Raw genomic sequence first — 12,511 nt, 5'->3', positions numbered from 1 at the left:
TTAATGCTGAATGACTAATATCCTCTAAAATAACAGAGCTAGAGAGAGCTTTTAAAATACAAATGTTTTAATACTCCATAGCACTTAGACTTAATGCATGTCTCTTTCCTACATCTATTGAAAATATCAACACATACTGTTCATCTCTTCTTTTGTTATTGTTTTTGTCTATTGCTATTTTACGCATGAGAAAGTTCTTGTTTTCTACCCTGTGCTTGGCTGGCTTTTCTTTTTTTGTTACTTAGTCCTGTGTACTGATTGCTTTTTTGCATGCAAATTACAGAATGTCATGGAAATGAGAGAGCTCTGAAAAAAAAGGAAAGATAATGCTGGGTTCCAACTGTCTTTTGTTTGTGCGTAAGTGTGTAAAATATATGACGTGGAATATTTTCAGAATGGCCTTTGACTTTCCTTCTGGTGTACATTTTTAATATTTAGTAAAGCAGCAGGCATTTTTCCCATTGGAAAATATGATTAATCTATTAATACTTGTTAATAATACAGGTGCTGGGCATGAAAGAATTTTGTCTCACCATCCATTTATAGAACTAAGGAATTATGGTATCATGTCTTGCCCAAGCTAAAACTTCAATTACCATATTCAATGCAACTTTTGTTCACTATGGGTGAAACCCTGGCCCCACTGAAATAAATGGCAAAAATAATTGTCTTCAGTTGGTCTAGGATTTCACGCTTGTTTCTAGTTTACATATGGCTATTCAGGGTTCTTTACAAATGTCTCAGCAGGTAGTCAAAGGTTTCAAGATAATCTGTGGTTCTGTTAAAAGAGAATGTAATGACTATGTTTAAAAAAAAATAATAATACAAAAAAGAAAATGAGAGAGGAAAAAGAAAAAAGCCCAAACCATGCTTATCTTTGTGTAAAGCATGAGCTTAAGTGCTTGAAATTAGAAATGTGAATTAGCATTTCACAGAAAATATTGTTTTAACCAATTGTCAAGGCATTTATTAGCCACCTTATTGCATCAAATGCAAGGGGTAATTTGGCAGTTCTTGTCTCCACTATTTGTAATAACAGCAACAACAAAAAACTAATTAAATTAAGTGGATGAATATAGTTTATGGTGGGTATGCTTTTAGGAAACAAGCTTTGATTCTTCATTTAAAAACAATAAAGCACTGGGCACTCTTTGATTCTTGTGCTAGATGTTTCTAATAACCATACCCCCTAGGGAAGGTTTTGCTGTAATGTTTGAAAATGTAATGAAATATTGGTTGCTATAAACTAAGATTTCCCTCCCTGCAAATGTTTTTCTTGAAACTTCCGTGGGAATTTAATATACACTGTTTTTTTTTCTCGGTCTTGTATATTCTTGAATTGTCTTTTTTCCTCCATTTTCTCCGTTCTCAATCCTAGGTCCCCTTACAAAGAAACAGACAGATGATTTAGGTGATAATGACGGTGCTGAAGATGAAGGTATTTTTTTGCCGCCAAACTGATTTGCATGACAAGGATCCCTGAAAATCTTTTTTTCCCCTCTTTTTTTGACTTCTTGTCTTCTTTTGAAGAGTTTTTTTTTTTTTAATTCCCATTTTTGATGTGTTTTGTCTTCTTGCTTGTTGTTATACATATTTTTTTATTTTTTAAAAAGAAAGAATGTTGTTAAGTTCTACGTTTTGATACAAAACAGTAACAATATTTAAAGAGGAGGTTTTTTGTTTTCTTGAAATGGACTTTTGATAAGTTGCATCCCACCTTTTGACTGAATTTTGTCCATACTATTTAAACTAACACTCTTTTAAAGTTTTTCTGTACACCTTTTTGCATGTGTTCTAACCCTATGTATTTCACCAAGTACAAAGATGTTTCTTTTTTCACTGACTGATCTCAGTTTGATAAACATATAAAATGCTGTGTTTATAAAAGGAAAAATACAGAAAATTCTTGGAAAGTGTTTCTTAAGCAACTGGATTTCCCCCAATAGAAAACCTTCTGCATTTACATTGCCATGAACACACAGAAATAAATGCAAACTGCCTCACCTCTGTGCCCTCGAATGGTGGGCAGTATTTGCCGTTGGTGAAGCTCCGTGCAGGACCAGTGCATTCTCTGGAGCTAAACTGGTGTCATCTCAAAGAATCTGATCCCTTTTGTTTTCTACAATCATATAAAGATGCCTGTCTGCTTGTGCTGACCCTTAGAAAAACCTATTACCAAGTAAAATCGAAAGTTTGAAATGTCAAGCATATTATTCTGTTTATGAATTACGTCTGTTAATCATATAAGCTATGCAGATTTGATATTTTTCAGGGCTATGAAAATGGTAACAAGGGGCTCTTTCTCCTGAGCAGTCTAATCCCCTGAAATTGATGCGCTTCAAAATTCTGAGTCTTAAACACATACTTTGTATATTTTATGGTTAATGAGTATAACAAATTACCATATAAGGCTGGTACAGTTTCTGCTTGGTTCTCTGTTAACATCTGGGTTCTTTTTTGCCACATACTAAGGTGAAGCCTAACTTGTAAACTGCAAGGCTCTTAATTCAAAAAAAGATTGTCACACAGAACTTTAACTGTTTTACTCAAACAGAAATGCACAGTCTTATCACAAAAGATGGCGGAAGGCAAATTGGCACTTAACTTCTTACCCAATAATTGAACAGAGACTTTACAAATAAACTCACAAATTTCTACTTCTGCTTTGTGATCCTCTGCTGAATGTGTGTGCTAGGCATATGAATGAAAACACACCAGTTGGCCCAAGATTTCAAAGAATAACCTAATTGAAAATCTCCTTTGAAAGCTCTCATATTATTCAGAGCTAAGCGTGATAATTCAGATCCACTTAGCTCTATGAGGCCGAGTCATTTTTACATTAATTCACGGCAAAATATTGCAAGGGACGTTCTTATATATTGTCCAAGACTTGTGATATTGAATTAGCCACTGTAAAAGTTACTCTGTCTTGGTTTTTTAACAATATGTTTTAAGAAACCATTAGAAACCTGGGTTATTCATCCAGTGGATCTTAATGGCTCTCCTAAATTGCTGTATAATTGCCAAGACAGATGCTAATGTTTTAACATTTGTTGAGTCCTTCTCTGCTTAGATACACTTAAAAGAAACTACTCACCTTGCTAAAATTCAAAAGAGGGTGGTTGCTATCAGACAGCAGTTTAGTACATAGAGTCAGATGGGAGTAGGGATCTCAGTCTTTGGAGAACAAGTGTCCATGTCAGAGAAAACCCTTCTCCCACATTGACAACTGTAGGAAAGAGAGAAAGGGCTGTAAAAACACAGCAGTCAAGTTAGGGGGAAGAAACACATTTACAACATTAATAAATCTCTGTAATTTATAGGACTGGGACTAATTTTCTCCAGCATACAAGTGACAGTTTTGTTCCTTCCATGCCAATAGAAGAATACAGGCAGTAATTAGACTTTTGCTGCTTCTGAGAGTCACAGAGGGGCAGGGCAAATTTAAATTTTTATGATCAGTAGACACTGAAGGCTGCTGGGATGTCTGCTGGGTTGGTAGAAACCCTGCTGGCTGCAGCCCTGCGTTTCCCTGTCCCTCCGTGGAGGAGCAGTATCGGATAAGATGCGTTTTGTGAACCTGCTCTTGTGCGTGGGAACCCTAGAACTTGTTGCATGTGCAGAACTGAAGAGTTCACAAACTTCAAGTCATATATATATTTGGGTATGAGTAGCAGGAAAAAGAGAGGTGAAGCAAAAAGCTACTTTAGCTGTCTAAATTTCTGCTAACCTGCCCATCAAACCCTTTGCCTTTTGCAGTTTTTACTCAATATAAAACTACAAATGAGTAACAGTGGACAAAATAGAACAAATACCAAACTAAATGAATGATCAAGTTGGAATACTAGGGAGATTGGGCTATACATGGTCAGAAAAAACTGTGTCATATAACCATAGAATCCATGCTAGGTAAACAATGTCCGGGGATTTCTAAACTGCCCAGGATATTCTCTCTAATAAGAAATACAGAGCTCCAGTGTCTGTTTCTTGTATTACACCTTTCCTGAAGAAAGATCATTTTTAGCAGCTTCCTTGGAGCAAATGCCTGGAAAGTATTTTGTATTGTGACACTCAGACATCACAGTTTGATTAGAAGATTTCATTTTCAAACAGCATTCGATAATCCTACTTCCATCTGCTGCTACATGTCACTTCCACGGTATTGTGGTCCAGCCCTTGCCAGCACAAGCACTGGGATCAGTAATCAAACTCAGATCTCTATGTGCTGCAACCAGTAGACCAGGCTTAATTAGATCATTTTTCATTTTTGTTTTCAAAAGACCCAAAGGCAGTAGTGCACATTACCAGCTAATGATCTGCAAATTTGCTGTTTAAAAAATGAAGGTGTTTTCAAATTCTGTGAGCATGAAATGTGTGAAAAGTCAGAAATTATATAAACGTCTTTTTTTTTTCCCCAGTCTAGCTGCATTCTTGTTTCTGTTTAACCCTTTCATGTTTACACTCAAAATTGCTTACCTGTTTTTCAGTAAGTATTGAACTACTTGAGCAGGCACCAAAACCCTTAGTGGCAAAAGCACCTTCAACCAGTGAGCATTGGGGATTTCCCTTTTTATAGAAGTATTGTATTTGCCTATTTGCTGACATGCAGGAAAGCAATATGTAGCGTAGATATAAGATTTAACTCCAATTTGCTCAGCAGTTCAATAAACTCTGCCTTCCTCAGTCTAGAAACAAGGCTTAGTTTAAAAAAATAAAATATTTTTATCTTAAAATATTTTAATATTAATATCTCATCTCAGTCTTAATTTTGGTGAGCAATAATAATTTAACTGGATTTGATTTCACTATAGCAAAAAACAGTGACTCTTTATGCACCCTTAGTTCCTGTATTCTAAAATCCTTAGCATGACTTAAAATACAGCAACACAGATCATTAATTGTCCTGTGTACTCAGGGATCAGAACTGGACTTCTGTGTAGTTAGTGCTGTGTGAAATATCCATGAAGGATTTCTCACAAATGAATTATTCTCATCCACCCTTCTGTCATGCACACCTTACCTAGCACATCAACATGTCAATCTTAGATCCTTATTTAGCCTCCAATGCTATTTGAGCGTCTCTCAGTTTTAATGTATTCAGTCTCACAGCATCCCTCTGCAATAGAGGAATGCTATTATTCCATTTTTAGAAATGAGGGATACAGACAGTGAGGTTGAGGAATGCAGTACCATGTCCACAGTAAAGCAGGGAACAGAATACGTGCCTCAGAAGAGGCATCTGCACTGTAGTTGCTGGATGTTTCTACTCTTCCCTTCTTCATTCCAATCTCTCCTGTGAAAAAGGAGACAGATTAGGAACAGATGTTTCTGTTTGTTCACAGGCTGTAACTCTGATGATTCTGATAATTTAGTCTGATGCTCTGTCTTGTATGGACTATTGGACTTCATTGACCGAGGGAAGTTCTTGGTCCAGAGCCTCTTTTAAATCAAAACAAACAAAAATCCACTCATATTTTAAATGGCTAATGATGCAGAATGCATCTGCAAACTCTTCTTATGCTCAACAGACTGTAGTGCAGAGCCACATTTCAGAATTGAGGATCTTCTCCAAATCCCCTATCAGTTTATTAGTATTAAAATAGACTAAGTTGCCAAGTTTAGCATTACATCTGCTTTCAACAGTCATGGTAAGAAATGGGGAGAGAAACAATCTTTTTGGCTGGCACTAGTTGTCTGTTTTGGGAATTCAGAGATTACTAAACAGCAGAACACATTTGTCTACCTCGCAAAGTCACCACATGCTCCAGCCTTAATTATAACCTCTAATGAGTTCCAGCCAGGCTGGACTAGCATACATCTTACCGATCTTACCACTTTGGATGAACTCGTTGACTAATACACGTAGACATATTCATGATTCCTGTTCATCCTGTCACCCATTCATGTTAGTTCTGTGCTTCCAGCTCCCAAGTACAGATTCCGATGTCACCTGTATATTGAATTTTGCCGATTAGATTTTTTTCCTTTTACACTGAGAACCTCAGTTCAGATTGTGTTGAATTTTTGCAGTGATGTTATTAATACTTGAAAATGTGCGTAACAAAAATTCTGTCAGACCTTTAATTTAAGCACCTCTTCCGGGCTCCATTATACTTTTAGCACTGCCAAGCATTGCTAGTACCATGGTCTGTCAGCTTTTGCGTTTCTAACCATCATATTTTAATAATTTAGAATTACTACCTACCTGGCTATTGAGGTCCTACTCTAATGAGAATTTGCTCCAGAGGGTTACCTGTAAAAGCATAGGTCTTTTTGAATGTTAGAATATACATTCATATAGTCCTCCACCAGGATCTCAAATCACTTTTAGATAAAGGTAGTTAAGTGTTTGAGAGTGCACAAAATGATCCATTGGTTGACAAACAAAATGAGATAATTCTATTTGTCTGAAACTTGATGGGTGCAGGCTGTATTTGAAAATATGAAATGTGTCTAGAACCTCACTGCCAGTCGTAGCAGAAATTCAATAGTTATTTTAATAGTCTCAGGACATGCTAAAAATATGGCCATAATGGCTGTTTACATATTAGCACTGCTAAGTGCACAACTTGTTAAAATAACAGTACATCTATGAGGCATTTGATAGACTTGAACTGAAAGGTCAAATACTCTTAAAAGGCTTTTAAATGATTAAGAGTTGTGCTGATTGGTACCATGCTCTTCTTAAATATTTTAGGACAAAAGCTTATGGAAGAGCTACACATACACCCGTATAATATTCTGTGTAAGGAACGCATAGGTTTTACAGTAACCAATCTAAAATTTTTCCACTGTTCTTCTGCTGTTTCATGTTCAAAAAGCAAGATTTACTTAATGCTTTACGTCAAAATGTCACTATTTTTTAATGACATGTAGAAAAACACTGTTTGTGACATCTGTGCTAAACTAATTATATTTTTGTGCTAAATTGTCTCCAGGTAGGCTTTCTTCCTTTCCCATTTTGGTTGTTCCCTGCAAATTATACTTGTTAAGTCACATGGCCAATTCATATCAGCTTCAAATGACTGAAGCTATAATTATGTTTTGTTATATATGACAATTGTGACTGGTATTCACAGTCAGACCCAGTTCCCTGTTGTGTGATGTAACAAACATAGAATAAAAGACAGCCCTATTCCTAAATTACCAGTAATGTAATTAAGACCAGACATAAAAAGTAGATGCAACAAACATTATAAACGTACAGAAGAGAGATGATGGAAAACGTAGTAAGAAAGTTCATGTATATGTCATATAAATAAGATAATACTCTGTTCTACAGTAAGACATACTGAGATGTTTTGTGAACTAGTAATTTAGAGCCAAACTAATCACAGCAATCAAAACTTATCTTCTGTGTAAATAAAAACAGAACAGAGTTGAATTTGAGAAGGATTTTGAGTAGCGTTATCCCTGCATATGTCTTTGAAAATATTAATGTGTCTGCTTTTTAATTAAAGCAACACTTAATAAAATGCAACAAAAAATACAGTACACAGGTAAATTGAATCAGCATATAAATCTACACTTGGCAGAAATGCCACATTTAAACGTCAATTCTTCAGGTTCAGAATGAGCTACTTCCACAAATAACTGTTAATCTGCATCCATGAATAACTATTAACCCATGTGAGAAAGTGTAACTATGGTTTACAGAGACCTCTCCAGCACATGCACACAAAAGATTGACACCAGCCCATAGGAAAAAATGAAAGCTGTGTCAAATCTTTTACGGTCAGGTTTTGAAAAGTATCAGAATGCCAAAATCTCAATTATTTTCTTTGTTGAATTGAACACTTAACTCCAATAAGCACTTTTGAAAAGTGCATGTTTCTGCCACTTTTGTACCAATACAGAATTTTTCCTTGTAGAGTGCTATATTAATACTTTCTCCGTTTTAATTTTAAAGGATGATAGTTTTCATGAGGGGAATATTTACTCTCAGGTAAGAATCAGTCACCAGTTATGATCTGATTTTTTTTCTCTCTTACTTTGATCTTCTGATTTAGTAGCATCCACTAGTTAATAATCTGTACTTAACAACTAGTACTTAAACAGTGCTCTCCCTGCTTAATATTTCCACCTTTCAAATATTCCTAGTTAGGAACTGCAATGATATGAAACCACCGTCTGTAAGACCAAAATGCAGGAATCTCACTTCTTCACATGAAGAGCTCTGTAGCTTCTATATAATCCATAGCCCAAAGTCCCACTAACCTCAGGTGAATGCTGTGTAACCTCACACATGTCTCCAGAACTAGATTATTGCCTGAAAAACACACAGAAACACCATTTTTCTTTTGTAGAAGAGATTTCTCTTAAGACTGACGACTTTGGCAAAGCTGCGTGAGAAAAATTCGTACTGCATGTCATCTGCTCTGACATGGCACAGAGGTAGAGCTGAAAATTAGTCTTTCTTTTTCTGTCCATAACCTTTACAAGAATATTAGTAGTAGGAAATAACAAAAGTATGGTCTAGACAGAATTTACTGAGATAATCACATTATGTCAGATTTTACTCATGAATGTGTGCTTCCTTTCTCAGATAAAGGACACCCTTTCTTTTCTTGATATCCCAATATTATTTTCCAGATAAATAGGCCAGTACTACCAACATTTCATTACTGTTCACAGTTGGTGCTCTGTAATTCTATGTAATTTTAATTAAAGAAGAATTCTGATACAGTCTCCCCCTGTGCTACCACCAAGCATACAATTAACTGTGTACAATTTCTGCTGGGAAGAGTCACACAGTGATTTCAGATTAATAATTTATTATTGCTTCCATATTTGTATCAAAAAAAAATAAATAGGAAGCATAGGCTATGAACAAACCATCTACTGAAAACAGTATATGAATTTGAAAAGACTTTTTCCTCAGTGTAGATTTTAAGCCTTAGGAGCCCATAATTCTATCCAATGGACAATGAAGATAAATGATCTCCTTAGCTTTACACTTGGAAAATTACATGTTGGAAAGCCCTTTACTATATGCTTGAGTGAGGAAAGCAATACTTGCGATTCCATGCACAACCTTTCATCATCCTTGTGGTTGTGAGTAAATGATTGTTCTAGTAGTTCCAATATTGAAGATCCAATTTCTGATCTTGACTGTTCTGGTGTTTTCTTCAAATTAGAATCAATATCAAAACGCTAATAGCAACTGGCTGTCTGTAAATAGACACATCTGTGCTGAACTTGTTCAGGAAATTCAAAAAGCGGGGCTTTTGGTGTAACTGCCCTCACCTAGTAGTCCTTATAGTGCTTCAGAAATGATTCAAACGATTCTACAGAGAGTTTACTTGAAAAATTCTTAACTAAGATTCCTCCAAATCAAAGGAGCGAACAATACATCTGAGGTTTCTTCAAATGCTGAAGTGAGTAATCAGGGAAGTCACTTGAATACTGTCATGATAAAAAGTGTCTTCAAATCAGTACATATGCAGTACGGTTCCTCATTAGGAAATTTTCATGTGCTTCCTTGATTTTTTTTTTTAGGGACTATTGTGGAATGCTATGACTTGGGCAAATGGAAGAGACTCGGGCACCTAGTAAATGAGATAAAAATGCTATTTAATCCAGATATAAAAGTTTAAACTTATACCTTAGCTGTTTTCTTTCCTGTCCGACAGGAAAAAAAAAATCTTTTAAAAACATAGACATACATTATGCCACCCCTAATTGTTGCTTCAAATTGGAACTTAAGAACAACTTTCCTCACAAGGAGCAATGGTGTTCAGATATTCAAAATTTTATTCCAAATAGATGCATCAATTTGCAAATAGGACTGGGGGGGGAGAAGGGGAAGAGCCCAAATCAACGTCTTCATTAAAAAGAAACTCAAAACAAGATGTCAATGTTGTCAACATCTAATTTTTTAGTCTGAGAGAATGGCAGAGTTTATAAACATTGTTCCAGGCAGCTCTTTTTTTCAAACATACAGTCCTTTTCACAATTTAGTTAAATAAGAAGTACCGATGCACCTTAAACTTCAGGTTACCCACGTTACAAATCGTATCCATTTGAGGTCTAAGTGTTAAACAGTTTCCAAGTACTTTTTGAGAACTTAGATTTCAGACTTATCAAAAGACAGCTGTTTATACATCCTTCTTATAAATTATTGATCTTACCGCACTAGAAGCAATCAACAATTTACATATGAGCAGAAATCTTGTTTGTCTTAATATGGTGAATTGCCTTTAGCTAAGTGAACAGAAAGATGGACTGAGCTTTCAGAAGTGTTCAGATTTTGGCTAACTGAACTCACACTGATGTTAGTAGACGTTTTACGTCAAATGTAGCAGGAGCAGAACCAGACCACCGTCCCATTGCATTTGAGCAAACATGTTACCATTTTCTATTCCTTTCTACTTTTCTGAGGCCAATGAGTGTTTAAAAAAAATATGAACTTCAGTTACAAGCAAGCCACAAAGAAATATTTATGCCTACCTGCCCATTTCCTTATGTAAAAGATGTTGCTTGAGAAACACTTCAAGAAAAATAACCTCACTAAAAAAAAATTAAAATATTGCATGTATCTTTTTTGGTACTTTCTTGAGATAAAATGTGTCTTAATATTTTTTCCAGACATTCGGGACAGTGGGGGACCTAAGCCTGTGATGGTGTATATTCACGGAGGGTCCTACATGGAAGGCACTGGAAATCTATATGATGGCAGTGTTCTAGCAAGTTATGGGAATGTGATAGTCATCACAGTCAACTATCGCCTTGGGGTACTTGGTAAGAAGCTTTCAGCTTTCCATTAATCCCTGCTATCTGCAATGCAATTAATGGTATCTGTGAGAATGTATTTTAAAAAGCGGGGGTGGGGGGGAAACAACTTTTAAAAATGTTCTTTTTCAAATAAAAGGTTTGTATTTTGAGATTGACATATAAAGGCATTGCAAATATTATCTGGAAGAACTTGCTGTTATGCTTTTAGTGGTATGGAACAGGTATTCCCATTACTGAGCAGTTCAGAGAGAAGAGGCTTTTTGGTTTTGATTCTCTGTGATCAGCGGTGATGCTTTACTTCATAGACAGGTAAAAATCACATTTAAAAAAATGCTAAGTCAGAGGGTTTTTTGTTGAATGAAAGAGATGAAGATTTGTTTACTATGATTTTTTCATACTTTGAAAAAGTTAAGGACATTACAAAAACTTTATTTAACAAGAGCTGTACCTTTTTGCCTATTTGTTTTGAGATTCGCCGTGGTTTTGAAAAGTGTTATAGGTATAATTCGAATACCTCCAGTATCTTCTCTAGGCCAAATGAGAGAGAGAATAGTGTTACTTTTGTTTCAAATACGGTGAACAGGGTATGCTAATGCTGTTGGTATATTTGTTTGCTATCCCTCTGATAGGTTGTATTTCTGGAAGTCTATACTTTACTATTTGTTCAGTGTAGTCACATTCATGATACAAGTTTACCAGCTCTCAAGACAATATGATTGTTGCTTTTTTCGTTTTGTGTATTCTACTGAAATATTACATGCTAAGACTCCTGAAAGCAGGAGTTCAATTCTGCGATTCAATTCTGGGATATTATGGAGGTCAGTATGATAACTTCAGAATACTTACATAGGTATAAGGGTATTCCCTGTAATATCTGAAGTGGTGTGATAAACCAAGTGTCACTCACGGCAGTGAGTTGGTTCGGAAGACCAGTCAACTTTGTTTTCCATTCATGGACATTAGCAGTGTCTGCTACTCTGGTTTTCTGTGGTCATTTTGTTTAATCACTACTTGGTTTCTTTGTGTTTTGAATTCAGCAAAATCCTCAAATTCATTGGTGCTGGTTTGCTCATCTGGATAATTTTCTTCCAGTAGTTTCATTTTTGTTACAAAATTAACATCTGTGTACACTTACGTTTTGCAGGGAGGAATGGATTTTGAGTTTAGATTTTGAAGCTCCTCTGCTACAGTTGTATTTTACAAGGGACTGAATAATTTCCAGAGAGATCATAACTAGATTTGCTGGATTTATCTCCTTAGTATCCAGCTGGAGGCTTCATTTGTGATGTACATTTTAAGGAAGGAAATTCTGATATTTTATATGTTTTTCTCCCTTTTCCTGTCTTCCAATTTATATACTTCAAGTCCTTAGGCACATATTACTGCAGCAGTTAATAATCTGTAATCTGTGCCTCTAATCAACATTTTATTTTTATACCAGTGCTCTTGTCTTTGACATTTCAAACAACATTTATCTATATTATATGCCAGTAGGGTATTTTGTCCAGTAACAAAGGATCCGTTATCTGAAAGCACTGGGTTTTTTTTGTAAATTATTTAGTCTAGTTCCTAAATCACTTGTAGTTGCAGCGTTTGAAAGGGCTAGTTGCTTGAAAGATCAAAATTAATTCACTTTCATTGGTGGTAATGGCTTTTCCACTTGTAATTTAACACTGATCCCCGAGGAAACCCACCGCTAACATCTTACTGAGCTTAGGAGGTTTTCTTTTGTGTTCGAGCTTTTGCGGTTCTTTGGACTTTGTGGTCTTTACAGACC

At 35.7% G+C, this 12,511-nt stretch overlaps 1 protein-coding gene across 5 annotated transcripts in view; it reads left to right on the top strand.

Moving 5' to 3' along the window:
• Window positions 1–12,511, top strand: part of NLGN1 (neuroligin 1) — a gene marked incomplete at both ends in the record, with an annotated part of 294,777 nt that overhangs the window by 97,205 nt on the left and 185,061 nt on the right. For 3 of the 5 annotated variants that reach the window (XM_082055428.1, XM_082055427.1, XM_082055426.1), the window contains 2 exons: window positions 1,379–1,438; window positions 10,588–10,740. In XM_082055428.1, coding sequence (XP_081911554.1) covers window positions 1,379–1,438; window positions 10,588–10,740 — 213 coding nt within the window. The remainder of the gene's footprint in view (window positions 1–1,378; window positions 1,439–10,587; window positions 10,741–12,511) is intronic. The other 2 variants (XM_082055429.1, XM_082055430.1) reach the window with 1 other exon arrangement.

Source organism: Streptopelia decaocto (assembly GCF_964273445.1).
Source record: "Streptopelia decaocto genome assembly, chromosome: 6".
NCBI lineage: Eukaryota > Metazoa > Chordata > Aves > Columbiformes > Columbidae > Streptopelia > Streptopelia decaocto.
Note: the sequence above shows the minus strand (reverse complement) of the source record. Positions and strands in the feature narration are given on the sequence as shown.